General features: G+C 48.1%; 1 protein-coding gene across 1 annotated transcript in view; it reads right to left on the bottom strand.

The window, feature by feature from the left end:
- adamts2a (ADAM metallopeptidase with thrombospondin type 1 motif, 2a) overlaps window positions 1–14,823 on the bottom strand; it is an 82,774-nt gene that overhangs the window by 15,442 nt on the left and 52,509 nt on the right. The window contains exons 4-9 of the mRNA XM_041894460.2: window positions 12,449–12,675; window positions 5,087–5,170; window positions 4,236–4,392; window positions 4,017–4,122; window positions 3,676–3,822; window positions 3,262–3,394 (exon numbers count right to left, since the gene is read on the bottom strand). Coding sequence (XP_041750394.2) covers window positions 3,262–3,394; window positions 3,676–3,822; window positions 4,017–4,122; window positions 4,236–4,392; window positions 5,087–5,170; window positions 12,449–12,675 — 854 coding nt within the window. The remainder of the gene's footprint in view (window positions 1–3,261; window positions 3,395–3,675; window positions 3,823–4,016; window positions 4,123–4,235; window positions 4,393–5,086; window positions 5,171–12,448; window positions 12,676–14,823) is intronic.

Below are 14,823 nucleotides of genomic sequence, written 5' to 3'. Positions count from 1 at the left end.
TTTCAGTAACCTGAGGTCTCTGTTCACCTTAGCCCCGGTACTGGCCCATCCCAATCAATCATTACCGTTTGTGGTGGAGGTGGATTCGTCCGAGGTAGGGATAGGCGCTGTCCTATCCCAACGCTCGGGCACGCCACCCAAGCTCCGCCCCATGCCTTCTTCTCGAAGAAGCTCAGTCCGGCGGAGCAGAACTACAACGTTGGGGATAGGGAGCTGTTGGTGGTTGTCAGAGCCCTGACCGCGTGGAGGCATTGGCTCGAGGGGGGGCGAAACACCCTTTTCTCATCTGGACTGACCACCTTAACCTAGAGTACATCCGGGCAGCGAGGAGGCTGAACCCTCGCCAGGCCAGGTGTGCCTTGTTCTTCACCTGGTTTATTTCCTGCTGTCATACATACCAGGCACTAAGAATGTGAAGGCAGACGCACTGTCACGGCTGTACGACACAGAGGAGAGGCCCATAGACAACACCCCCTTACTCCCGGCCTCCTGCATTGTGGTGCCGGTAGTGTTGGCGGTGGACGCGGACATAGAGCAGGCGTTACGCACAGAGCCATCTCTACCTCAGTGCACAGCTGGGCTGCGGTACGTGCCGTCTCTTGTCCGTGATCGTCTTATCTATTGGGCACACACGTCCCCCTCTTCTGGTCACCCAAGTATTGGCCGTACAGTGCGCTGCCTGACCGGGAAGTACTGGTGGCCTACCTTGGCTAAGGACGTGAGGGTGTATGTCTCCTCCTGCTCGGTGTGCACCTAGAGTAAGGCACCTAGGCACCTTCCAGCGGGTAAGTTACATCCCTTACCAGTTCCACAACGGCCCATGGTCCCACTTATCAATTTACTTGCTCACTGATCTTCCCTCTCTCAGGGTAACACCACCATCCTGGTCGTTGTGGACTGCTTTTCTAAAGCCTGCCACCTCCTTCTTCTGCCCTGTCTCCCCACGGCCCTGCAAACTGTGGAAGCCCTGTTTACTCATGTCTTCTGGCACTACGGGGTGCCAGAGGACATAGTGTCTGACCGGGGTCCCCAGTTTACATCAAGGGTCTGGAAGGCGTTCATGGAACGTCTGGGGGACTCGGTCAGCCTGACCTCTGGTTTTCACCCCGAGTCTAATGGGCAGGTGGAACGGGTGAATCAGGATGTGGGTAGGTTCCTGTGGTCCTACTGCCAGGACTGGCTGGGGGTCCTGGCAGTACGACCATATCTCAAACTGGCCAATAAAAAGAAAAGATTAAGATGGGCAAAAGAACACTGGACTTTTTCTTTGCAACTCTGCGTAGGTCAGCATCCCGAAGTCACCTCTTCACTGTTGACGTTGAGACTGGTGTTTTGCGGGTACTATTTAATGAGCTGCCAGTTGAGGACCTGTGAGGCGTCTGTTTCTCAAACTAGACACTCTAATGTATTTGTCCTCTTGCTCAGTTGTGCACCGGGGCCTCCCACTCCTCTTTCTATTCTGGTTTGAGCCAGTTTGTGCTGTTCTGTGAAGGGAGTAGTACACAGCGTTGTACGAGATCTTCAGTTTCTTGGCAATTTCTCGCATGGAATAGCCTTTGTTTCTCAGAACAAGAATAGACTGACGAGTTTCAGAAGAAAGTTATTTGTTTCTGGAAATTGTAAGCCTGTAATCAAACCCACAATTGCTGATGCTCCAGATACTCAACTAGTCTCAAGAAGGCCAGTTTTATTGCTTCTTTAATCAGCACAACAGTTTTCAGCTGTGCTAACATAATTGCAAAAGGGTTTTCTAATGATCAATTAGCCTTTTAAAATGATAAACTTGGATTAGCAAACACAACGTGCCATTGGAACACAGGACTGATGGTTGTTGGTAATGGGCCTCTGTACGCCTACGTAGATATTCAATTTTGTTTAAAATCAGCCATTTCCAGCTACAATAGCCATTTACAACATTAACAATGTCTACACTGTATTTCTGATCAATTTGATGTTATTTTAATGGAAATTACTAAGTGACCCCAAACATTTCAACGGTAGTGTACATTACCAAGGCCCTTAAACAAGAAATTGAACTTGGTCAAATCTGATTCACCAAGACAAAACATAATGTTTGAATTACATACAGTACATAGAACCACACATACTATGAATCTATTGCTGTCCCTCACAGCACAGTACAGTCAGATACAGTTGCAGGAGTATGTTTCACGTATAACGCCTTAACTCCAGTAGTTTAGACTGTAGGTTAAAATCACCCCATCTTTGCTTTCTCCATCACCATCAAATAAACTAACAACCTGCGTGCGAACATTCAGTACATGTAACCTGACCCTAAGGACATGGAACACATCATGAAGGTATGTGTGTGTGTGTGTGTGTGTCTGTGTGTGTGTATGTTTCTGTGTGTTTCTGTACACACGAGGACAGGTCTGTAAAATACATTATCTTACACCAGACAGTCCACCAAGCTTATAAAATACTAACCCTGATCGAAACGAATGTACATGAATGTCACGAAGGATAGACAGTGACATGGTTGACCACCCTTACAGACACCTTAACAGCTACATGGTTTGTGGACAACATTAAACAAAGAAGTTATGGACACACTTCTCTGACCTAGGCTTATCCCTTCCCTGCTTTGCTGAACGGGCCACCCCTTCACAGCTAAGGAAATAGTTTGACAAGAAAGGGAAGCAAAGTGTCCAATAGGCACTCCCTCCAATTTACGCCTGAATGTGATCTAAAAACCTGCTGTCACAGCTGTCTTTATTCTCTTTTTCCCACATCAAACAAAAACCATCTCTCCAAATAGTTCAGCCTTTTCAATATAACTGACTCTGAAATGTTGTTTTCCTCTTCAGAGGGGCAATTAAACAAACCCGTTATTGTTTTGTAGTTCTTTTCATCCAAAGACTCACATGACACTGAAACATAATGAGGTCATACTGCAGCAAAATATCAAGTTAGCCTGCTTTGAACTCATGAGTTCATAAAAATCGGATTTGTTCCCCTGGATGCTTTAAAAGCTAAGAAGGCTCCAGTTTTATGGTCACGCCCTGACCTAGACCTAGACCTAGTCAAGGAGTCAAGGAGGAAGTCAAGGACGATGGTCATTAGAGAGACCCTGGTGTGAAGCTCTATTGAATTTGACCAGCGTAGGCCCCAGATGGTGGCCTTTCTAAGGGATGGATATTCAATTAAATTGGTACCACCACTAGATGCTGCTGGTGTGGCGACTAGTAATCTTGTTGGGCATGTGGGTGCGTATGGGTGTGGAGTTGATGAAGGACTCACCGCCGTACACATGGTGTAGCCGGCGCCAAAGTCAAATCGACACTGCTCGTCCATGGAGTAGTGTATCCCTGGTAACTGTGGCAACGCCGGCCAGTCATGGTCAAAGGGGTCGTCACGGAGACAGTCATAGGAGCTATGAGAGAAAAACATGAATTGGAGTTGAAGACTTTGGTTTCGATCTAACAGTTGAATAAACATTTCAAAATCGAACCCTTCACTGTAATCACATAAGGAATGAGCCACATGACTGCAAGACAGAAGAGAACAAGACAGAGAAACCTCCCTAACTAACCTGATCTAATCTGTATAAGACCATTAGACAACATAAAGCCATGTTCTATTGGGGATTGAGATGTGTCGGTTCTGACTGTGGGAACAGAGAGAGGTCAGAGGTCAGGGTTGACCTGAACTCACTTCAGGTACTTGCTGAGCTCCGCCTGGCTGCATCGGGACCAGTGGAAGCGATGGAAGGCAGCCTGCACCAGAGGGGCCATGATGCTACCCATGGGCACCTCATCACCACACTCATTACCAGGGGGGCCATCATGCTCCATACCCAGCCTGACAGGGGAGGACAGGATGGCTTCAAATAAACAGCAGGCACTAATACATAGCTGTGAGTATGCGTGCATGTGTACATTTTTTTTAATAGAGTTTCTTGTTATCCTACAAAATGTAAATGCATAGTAGTAACTGCAGTAATAAATGTATTTGTGTATACTATGTGTTGAACGGTGTGAATAAGTGTGTCTCACACGTGTCCAGTCTCATGTGCCACGACAAAGGCAGAGGAGAAGCCGTCCTCGTGGTTGAGAGTGCAGCTCCGCACTGGGTGGCACATACCCGTCACAGGAGCGTAACCTAAGCAACGAGAAAGAGAAAGAACGAGAGAGAAAAGAAGAAAGGAATATGTATACAGTGTGCACACACGTGACGTGTATACTGTATGAGAGCACATTAAGTATCTCCAGTACCTTGCATGCCGGAGGGACCAAACTCCTGTCGGGTGAGGAAGATGGCGTGGTCATGGTACTCTGGATCACTCCTGTCTTCCTTCTGCTGCAGGAAGGCCCAGCGACATATGTTCTCTAGACTCTGAGATGGGTTCCCCAGCTCTATCAGACTCATAGACTTGAGACAATACAGGAAAGGACAAACTGTCACCACATTACCTCAGTCCATTCTTACAACATTGTTATGCTAAAACACTAGATCAGTTATTGATGAGGGCGACTCATCAAGAGGATGTCGACAACTTATTTTTGTATATTTCCCTGTGTGTCTGCAATGCATTGAAAAGGCTTTTTTCCAAAGTATTTCTGGCATATCCTGCTAGCCAGTAGGTGGTACTCTTGAAGTGACAAATGCACAAAGATGCCATGACAGCAAATGAGGAATTCTCTCATATAAACGGACAATCACAGGCAATCCATAATACAATTGATGAAACAACACAACAAAATGCTTTTTGCACACAATAGATAATGCCTCATTCTGTCACTACAGTAATGGGGTTCTACTATTAAATTTACTTAACCAAAGTAGATACAGTAAAGGACTATTCTTTTTTTGATCAAGGTTTTTTTGTTTAAAGATTATACAGACAAACACACACACACACACACACACACACACACAACACACACACACACACACACACACACACACAAACTGATCCTCTACCGCATCACCGACCCACATGCTCCAACAGAGCCTCACTGCAATACCAGAGTACAGGAGTATTCTGACATGGGGATCAGTCTATCTCCTACAGGTTACATCTGCTGACCATGTGAGTGAATGACTTAAGCCTATTGTCTCTTACCTTGGCAGGACACAGCATGATGATACGGACCAGAACCACGTTGATGTGAGCACCCAAGGTACGATCCTGGTAAATCTCATTCACCTGCAGAGACAGACAGACAAACTGACGGAAGCACGTGGCCTGCGACTACAGTACATAATCATAATGCATATTACTTGGCTGACTTATCTGAGAGAGGTTGGATATTGTGCAGGAAGGGGAGCAGTTAACAGGACCTGGTATGTCTCCATCTGACATTTATATGTTGGAATTCTATCAATGCATCATGTGCACCTATTCCCCAGAAATGCACCTCTTGCTAGGAATGCTCTTCTCTCTCTAAGAGGAGGTCTAATTAAAAATGTATCCACCCATATTTTATGTCTTCTGTCACTATTCCAGTCCTAACTGTCAGAGATTAGTAGGAGAGGCAGGGGTGTCCCAGTTACCATCTGAGTGAGCATGTCCCAGAGAGGGATGGGCTCCTCTGGCCCTGTCTGGCCCGTCTGGCCCTGTCTGTCTGTCACACCTTATTCATTTACACACCTCACCTGTCCTGGCCCAGGGGAGGTGGCCCATGACGGTGCAGGGAGAGTGAGGGGTTATCTGTGTGTGTGTGTGTGTGTGTGTGTGTGTGTGTGTGTGTGTGTGTGTGTGTGTGTGTGTGTGTGTGTGTGTGTGTGTGTGTGTGTGTGTGTGTGTGTGTGTGTGTGTGTGTGTGTGTGTGTGCGTGTGTGCGTGCGTGCGTGCGTGCGTGCGTGCGTGCGTGCGTGCGTGCGTGCGAGTGAGTGAGTGAGTGTAGAGGTATAGAGGGAGGACAGTCCCCTGTCAGATAGACTGAGCTAATGAGGCCAGGGGAGGAGAATAGAGAGCTGACAGAGACCAGAACAGACACGCACACTGACAGACTGACCGACATGGGATAATGGAAAAGGTAACTCTGATGGAAAATCTTTAGCTGTATTATCATATCAGATTTATGCTAAAGGCTAAAAGGACAATATTATTCAATGTGCGTTGGAGTCTAGATACCTGATACACCGAATCCTTTATGTATTATGCAATTAAATGCAGTTTAATTGGCACCAATGCACAATAATCCAAACGAGCCTATTAGAGCTAAACAGAGCCATTAAGGACTAGTCCCCAGTCAGGAGAACACTGCCTGTCTCCCTCATGCTCTCTATCTCAATCAATCAATTTTATTTTATATAGCCCTTCTTACATCAGCTAATATCTCGAAGTGCTGTACAGAAACCCAGCCTAAAACCCCAAACAGCTAGTAATGCAGGTGTAGAAGCACGGTGGCTAGGAAAAACTCCCTAGAAAGGCAAAACCTAGGAAGAAACCTAGAGAGGAACCAGGCTATGAGGGGTGGCCAGTCCTCTTCTGGCTGTGCCCGGGTGGAGATTATAACAGAACCATGCCAAGATGTTCAAAAATGTTCATAAGTGACAAGCATGGTCAAATAATAATCAGGAATAAATCTCAGTTGGCTTTTCATAGCGATCATTAGAGTTTAAAACAGCAGGTCTGGGACAGGTAGGGGTTCCATAACCGCAGGCAGAACAGTTTAAACTGGAATAGCAGCAAGGCCAGGCGGACTGGGGACAGCAAGGAGTCACCACGGCCGGTAGTCCCGGCGTATGGTCCTAGGGCTCAGGTCTCTCAGTTGGCTTTTCATGCGCGATCATTTAGAGTTGAAAACAGCAGGTCTGGGACAGGTAGGGGTTTCGTAGCCGCAGGCAGAACAGTTGAAACTGGAATAGCAGCAAGGCCAGGCGGACTGGGGACAGCAAGGTGTCATCATGCCCGGTAGTCCTGACGTATGGTCCTAGGGCTCAGGTTCTCAGAGAGAAAGAGAGCAGAGAGAATTAGAGAGAGCATACTTAAATTCACACAGGACACTGGATAAGACAGGAGAAGTACTCCAGGTATAACCAACTAACCCCAGCCCCCGACACATAAACTACTGCAGCATAAATACTGGAGGCTGAGACAGGAGCGGTCCGGAGACACTGTGGCCCCATCCGAAGAAACCCCGAACAGGGCCAAACAGGAAGGATATAACCCCACCCACTCCGCCAAAGCACAGCCCCGGCACCACTAGAGGGATATCCCCAACCACCAACTTACAATCCTGAGACAAGGCCGAGTATAGCCCACAGAGGTCTCCACCACAGCACAAACCAAGGGGGGCGACCAGCCGACAGGAAGATCACGTCAGTAACTCAACCCACTCAAGTGACGCACCCCTCCCAGGGACGGCATGAAAGAGCACCAGCAAGCCAGTGACTCAGCCCCTGCAACAGGGTTAGAGGCAGAGAACCCCAGTGGAGAGGGGAACCGGCCCGGCAGAGACAGCAAGGGCTGTTCGTTGCTCCAGCCTTTCCGTTCACCTTCACACTCCTGGGCCAGACTACACTCAATCATATGACCTACTGAAGAGATAAGTCTTCAGTAAAGACTTAAAGGTTGAGACCGAGTCTGCGTCTCTCACATGGGTAGGCAGACTGTTCCATAAAAATGGAGATCTATAGGAGAAAGCCCTGCCTCCCGCTGTTTGCTTAGAAATTCTAAGGGACAATTAGGAGGCCTGCGTCTTGTAGCCGTAGCGTACGTATTGGTGTGTACGTGCAGGACCAACTCGGAAAGATAGGTAGGAGCAAGCCCATGTAACGCTTTATAGGTTAACAGTAAAACCTTGAAATCAGCCCTTGCCTTAACAGGAAGCCAGTGTAGGGAAGCTAGCACTGGAGTAATATGATCAAATTTCTTGGTTCTAGTCAGGATTCTAGTAGCCGTGTTTAGCACTAACTGAAGTTTATTTAGTGCTTTATCCCGGTAGCCGGAAAATAGAGCATTGCAGTAGTCTAATCTAGAAGTAACAAATGCATGGATTAATTTTTCTGCATCATTTTTTATCTCTCTCTCTCCTCTTCTTTGCATAAGAGTTGCTAAGCAACCTTCAGAAGATGTCCTTGGTAGAAACTCCCTGGGGCCTGTGTCTGTCTGGGCCCCTCCCTCCTGATGGGCCAGCTGCACCTGAGCCCCTGATCCCTGAGGCCGCCTGGCCCTGTCTGTCTGTCTGTCTGTATGTCTATCTGCCTGCCTGCCTGCCTGACTACCTGCCAGTCTGCGTGCCTGCCTGTCTGCCAGTCTCATCATCTTTCTGTTGACCTGTCTGTCTCTCTGACTGCCTGTCTGTCTGTGAGAATTGATTTAGTTGGATTCATCCTCTTGCTCTGCTTCAGAGGATCAAATGTAAAATGGCTAAATGACTCCCCTTACTGAGGAATAACACAACTGTGCCACAGTGTGTTTCTGGGCAGCGCGTTTGATCTTGTTTTTCTTCTGTGTGTGCCTTGTATTTTCCAGTGCACCTGTTTTGCGCACTGGAGTGTTTTGAAACGTTACTGCGTAACTCTGTGGTTGCGGAATATAGCCTATTATTCTGTGATTTACCCTCCTGCGCCTGACTCCTTCAACATCACCTCATCACAGAATCACACACCTAAGACATGGAGTCAGCAGGAGAGGAGCACATGCCCGGAGTCGTGGCATGGGTCCGGGAGCATTCGACGATGCTAGCCAGCTTGGGAGAAGCGATCTTTCGGGACCAGCTGAGCAACCGGATCCAGCCACCCACACCCCAGCACCAAGAGGGATTTCGACGGGACAGCTGCCCTCTGCCAGGGATTCTTCCTACAACTGGAGTTATACCTCTCGAGCATCAGCCCGGCTCCATTGGAGCGGGAGAAGGTGTCCGCCCTCGTCTCCTGCCTCTCGGAGAAAGCCCTGGAGTGGGCCAAAGCATTCTGGAGTGAAGGAGGAGCCTACGGGGAGTTTGCTCACCTCTTTCGGGCCGTGAGCGGCTGGTCCACCTGAGGCAGGGGACGAGGACCGCGCAGGACTTCACCCTGGAGTTTCGTACTCTAGCGGCTGGGTCCGGGTTGAACGAGCGGGCCCTCATCGACCACTTCCAGTGCCATATACGAGAGGACATCTGAAGGGAGCTAGCCTGCCGGGACACCACGTTGTCCTTCAATCAACTGGTGGACATGGCCATGCGGTTGGACAATCTGATGGCTGCTAGAGGACGTCCTGGAAGGGGCCTGCCTCCCCACCTTTTCATGGCCGCAGAGGGTATTCACAGGGTGGTCGCGAGAGTGTCAGGGTAGGTGTCTAGGTGTTTCCGTAGGTGCAACCACGGTGGAAAGTCCAGACACTACCTCCACTGGAGATGGAGATGGAGGGAGATCGCATTTCAGCCGTGCGTAATTGGCCGACTCCAACCACGGTTAAGGAGGTGCAGCGTTTCATTACTGCCAATTACTAACGGAGGTTTATCCGGGGCTTTGGCAAGGTCGCAGCTCCCATCACATCTCTGTTGAAGGGTGGGCCGTCCCGGCACCGCTGGTCTGCTGAGGCTGACAGGGTCTTCAGTAACCTGAGGGTTCTGTTCACCTCAGCCCCAATACTGGTCCATCCTGATCCATCACTACCATTCATAGTGGAGGTGGATGCATCCAAGGTAGGTATAGGCGCTGTCCTATCTCAATGCTCGGGCACGCCACCCAAGCTCCTCCCCTGTGCCTTCTTCTCCAAGAAGCTCAGCCCGGTGGAGCAGAACTACGACGTTGGTGATCTGGAGCTGTTGGCTGTTGTCCGAGCCCTGACCATGTGGAGACACTGGCTCGAGGGTGCGAAACACCCTTTCCTCTTCTGGACGGACCACCGTATCCTGGAGTACATCCGGCAGCTAGGAGGCTGAACCCTCGCCAGGCCAGGTGGGCCTTGTTCTTCACCCGGTTTCAATTTACACAATCTTACATCCCGGTTACGAAGAACGTAAAGGCAGACGCACTGTCATGGCTGTACAACACAGAGGAGAGGCCCATAGACAACATCCCCCATACTCCCGGCCTCCTGCATTGTGGTGCCGGTAGTGTGGGCGGTGGACGTGGACATAGAGCGGGCGTTACGCACAGAGCCATTTCCACCTCAGTGTCCAGCTGGGCTGCAGGACGTGCCTTCTCTTGTCCGTGACCGTCTGATCTATTGGGCACACACGTCCCCCTCCTCTGGTCACCCAGATATTGGTCGTACAGTGCGCTGCCGGAATGTACTGGTGGCCTAACTTGGCTAAGGACGTGAGGGTGTATGTCTCCTCCTGCTCGGTGTGCGCCCAGAGTAAGGCACCTAGGCACCTCCCAGCAGGTAAGTTACAGAATTTACCAGTTCGACAACGGCCATGGTCCCACCTGTGTATTGACTTTCTCACTGATCTTCCCCTCTCTCTGAGTAACACAACCATCCTGGTCGTTGTGGACCGCTTATCAAAAGCCTGCCGCCTCCTTCCTCTGTCCAGTCTCCCCACGGCCTTGCAGACTGCGGAAGCCCTGTTTACACACGTCTTCCGGCACTACGGGGTGCCAGAGGACATAGTGTCTGACCAGGGTCCCCAGTTTACATCCAGGGTCTGGAAGGAGTTCATGGAACGTCTGGGGGTCTCAGTCAGCCTGACCTCTGGGTTTCACCCCGAGAGTAATGGGCAGGTGGAACGGGTGAATCAGGATGTGGGTAGGTTCCTGCGGTCCTACTGTCAGGACCGGCCGGGGGAGTGGTCGGTGTTCTTGCCATGGGCAGAATATGCCCAGAACTCTCTCCGCCACTCCTCCACTAACCTATCGCCCTTTCAATGTGTTTTAGGTTATCAGCCGGTTCTGGCACCGTGGCATCAGAGCCAGACCGAAGCTCCTGCGGTGGATGACTGGTTTCGGCTCATGTCCACCTCCAACGCTGACCGCCACCGCAGTGTGGCCCCGGTCTTGGTACCGGGTGATCGGGTCTGGCTCTCGACCCAGAATCTGCCCCTCCGTCTGCCCTGCCGGAAGCTGAGCCCGTGGTTTGTGGGGCCGTTCAAAGTCCTGAGGAGGATAAACAAGGTTACATATAGGTTATTACTCCCTCCAGATTATCGTATTAACCCCTCGTTCCATGTGTCTCTACTCAGGCCGGTGGTGGCTGGTCCGCTCCAGGAGTCTGAGGTGCGAGAGTTTCCTCCGCCTCCTCTGGACATAGAGGGGGCCCCGGCATACTCCGTCCATTCCATCCTGGATTCGAGGCATCAGGTGGGGGGCCTTCAGTACCTCATGGAGTAGGAGGCGTACGCTCCTGAGGAGCAGTGCTGGGATATCCTCAATCCCTCCCTATTGCGCGATTTCCACCGTCGCCATCCAGCTCGCCCAGCTCCATGTCCTCCTGGACGGGGACCGAGGCCGGTGTTGGCGCGCTGCTGGAGCTGCGTGTCAGGGGGGTACTGTCATGACTTCCTCCGAAGCTGCCACCTCTCCTTGTTCGGGCAGGCTTCGGCATTCGTCGTCACCGGCCTTCTAGCCACTGCCGCTCCTCATCTCATCATTCCATTTGTTTTGTCTTGTTTATTACACACACCTGGTTCATATCCCCTCATCAGTACCTGTATAAGTGTTCCCTCTGTCCCCCTTGTCTTTTTGTGTGATTGTTTATTGTGGAGAGTAGTGAAGCTCGGTGGAGCTCCTTGTATTTTGTATCGCCGGGATATTTTCCCATGTGCCTTGTATTTTCCAGTGCACCTGTTTTGCGCACTGGAGTGTTTTGACACGTTACTGCGTAACTCTGTGGTTGCGGAATAAAGCCTATTATTCTGTGATTTACCCTCCTGCTCCTGACTCCTTTAACATCACCTCATCACAAAAGGAAGGCTCGCTAGCACAGATACAGCTGTGAAGCCATTTCCTCCCTTGGCCAAATAAAACAAGCATATGTTCAATATTCACCAGTCTCCCATCGCACACTTCTCCCCCTTCCTCACACACACACTCTTTTGCCCTCACCCTTATACGTATCTACCGTCCCCTGTTTAATTCCTCCCCTCTCTATATATCTCTTCCTGGTCCTACCCCATGCCCCTGCCCCCCAGCCCATCCCTAACCCTGTGTTAATAACCTCATTAGCACTGGCCCCTGTCCTGACCCACCGGAGGGCATGGGCTGGATTCTATTTCACTGGCCAGGTAGCTGGCTAATTGAAGCCAGTGAGGCCAGAGTACCAGAAAATCATTAGAATCAAATTAATAATTCTGCAAGGTCTCACACAGGAGCTACTGTACATTCAACTGAGGGGAGATGGGTGGTGGAAGAGACAGAAATGAAACAAGGGAAAACACATGGAAACGTGAAGCACATAAAACAGGTTACAGAGTTTAGGTTAGAGAATGATTTTGTGGTAGAAAATCACCTCAGAGGTGGAAATGGTTGGGTGTGTGAAAAAGGTTTAGTGTAGTGTCGTGTAGGGTAGCGTAGTGTTGCGTAGTGCAATGTAATATATGGCACTAACTATGTTCATGAGGGTGAGGAGGTACTTCTGGATGTGCTCTCTGCCATGGAAGTTGACCACAGAGGAGTCCACCCCCAGTAGGACCTCGATGTTGAACAGCTCGTGTTCCTCGTTGGCCTGGCGTCGGGCCCGAGCCCGCCTGGTCCTGTTCCGGATCAGGTTGTGATGCTGCTGCTTCACCCCTCTGGACAGGGCCTGCAGGTCCATCAGACCACCTAGAACTGACCCTGAACAACATAGACAGACAGATACAGTATGTGTGGAAGAAGGCCTTAGAGAGGAGTCACAGTAGCTAATGGCATTGTATAGAAAATGATTTAAGCTGGATGATATTAGCCAATAAAACATTAAACAAAGTGCTGACTCAAATAGGATTCTTCTCCAAAATGTTTTGGTGCTGTATCCTTGTAATCCAGCATGTGCATGGTGGTAAAAATGTGTTTTTACCATTTAATGTTCTATATTAGTCAATAGCCATTTTTGGAACATACAGACAAATTAAATGTGTCTAATTCACAGCAGGGTTTGGCTAAATTCAGAATTGAATGAGAATGCCTATTAAATTCCAGTTCAATTCTTGAATTTGAATTGAAGTAGTAAACAGGATACAGAATTGCAATTCAAATTTGAATGAACGGAAATAGAATTGAATTCAGTGAAATTGAAATGCCTCTTCTATTCTATATTACATGTAGGTGTATTTTATACAAATATACATATTGTATTTAAAACATCAAACATGTCGTTATATACATATACCTGTATATGAAATATTGTTGAAACAATTGATTTTCAGGACATACTCTTAAAATGAATGATCAAGGAAAACAAAACCTGTATCCGAAAATTCTAAGTTATTATATTTCATTAATCACCAACATTTTGTTCAATATGGGAAAGTACTACATTTACCAGAATGCATTAGTTTAACCCTCACTTTGACCTTGAGGCCTTCAGAAAGAAGTCAAACAAAGTAAATGGTTGGTGGAAATATAATTGGCTATTCTAAGCACTACGGTTAAAAGAGCACAGTTTATGAACATTGTTTTCCGAGAAAAGTGATATATTCTTTGGTATCTGAAAGTGTGACCTGTCAGATTCAATGAAACTCTCATGTTCTATTGCTGGCTTCACATGCTTGTGGGAAATGGAAAACTGGGAAGTGGGAAGTCGTAAATCCAACATGATTGTGTTCAAGTGCTTTTGAAGTCAGAACAGTTCTTCATCCAATAAGATTTTAGCTAGCTAGCTTAATAATAAAGTTAGCTAGCTTGCTTAACATTGACTATATTGTCAAAAACTGATTTGTTGCCATCTTTTGTTTGAAAAGGTAAAAGGTCAGTGGTGAAACGTCACAACTTGGCAACTCAGGCAACAACATTTTCTCTGAGTTTCACACTTGTAATTCCGACATGGAGGGTCGTTCAAGTGAAACTTCCCAGTCGGGAACTAGGAATTTCCAATAACTACGATAGCATGTGAATGCGGCACATGACTGAGTGGAATTTCTTTGAATTGTACTGAATTAAATTATACTTCCTGTCACTCAAACTCACATTCTACATCCTGTGGGGTGTGGCCAATTCAATTCAAATGTCAACTCATGAGCTGAATTGGAGTCAACCTTGATTCACAGTGCATAACCTTTTCTATGCCGTTTCGAAGTCTTGTGGTAAAATAGGTTGAACTGACAGCTTGTTAAAAAGTATAATCCTCTCGACTGTTTACATGCACATCTCCATCCTGCCAGAGAACATTATCCCAGCGCTCTACGAACCATTTTCAGCTTGGCTGAGCATAACTTTTCTCCAGCCGGGGAGAGAGATTCGTTAAGACAACCACAACATTTCAGGTTTGCTCCTGAGAATAACTTCTCTCTATCCATTGGTGAAATGAAAAGCATTCTAACATCCTCCCCTGCAAATCTGTCTGAAACATATGGCTCTCTTCGCCTTGGATGGATTCACGAAACCAAGGAGCCTTGGCACTCAACCTTTCTGTACACATGCAAAATCTCAATGTCTCAATGACGGCAGGAGGAGACGGGTGGAGAAACACACAGACACTGAGAGACAGATTCATAGATAGAGCAGGTCCAACAACACAGATGGCACAGTTCAGCAACAACTATTGTCATCCTTGGTTGTGGGCTAGACCCCCAACAACCCATGCCATAGAATAATACTATTATGCAAGTTACTGTAGAGATGAATTTCAGCTGTGATAAATTACCTAATCTGATCTAGCAGGGCATCTATTTAGTATGATTGTTGTCTTTACCATGTAAATGGTTCAAATACAAAGTCCAAAATGGGCTTTAGGTACTTCAGGCATAAATAGCTTATATCTCAGAGAGAATTCACATTTCTTCAGGA

The sequence above is a fragment of the Coregonus clupeaformis genome, chromosome 13 (genome assembly GCF_020615455.1).
Source record: "Coregonus clupeaformis isolate EN_2021a chromosome 13, ASM2061545v1, whole genome shotgun sequence".
NCBI lineage: Eukaryota > Metazoa > Chordata > Actinopteri > Salmoniformes > Salmonidae > Coregonus > Coregonus clupeaformis.
Note: the sequence above shows the minus strand (reverse complement) of the source record. Positions and strands in the feature narration are given on the sequence as shown.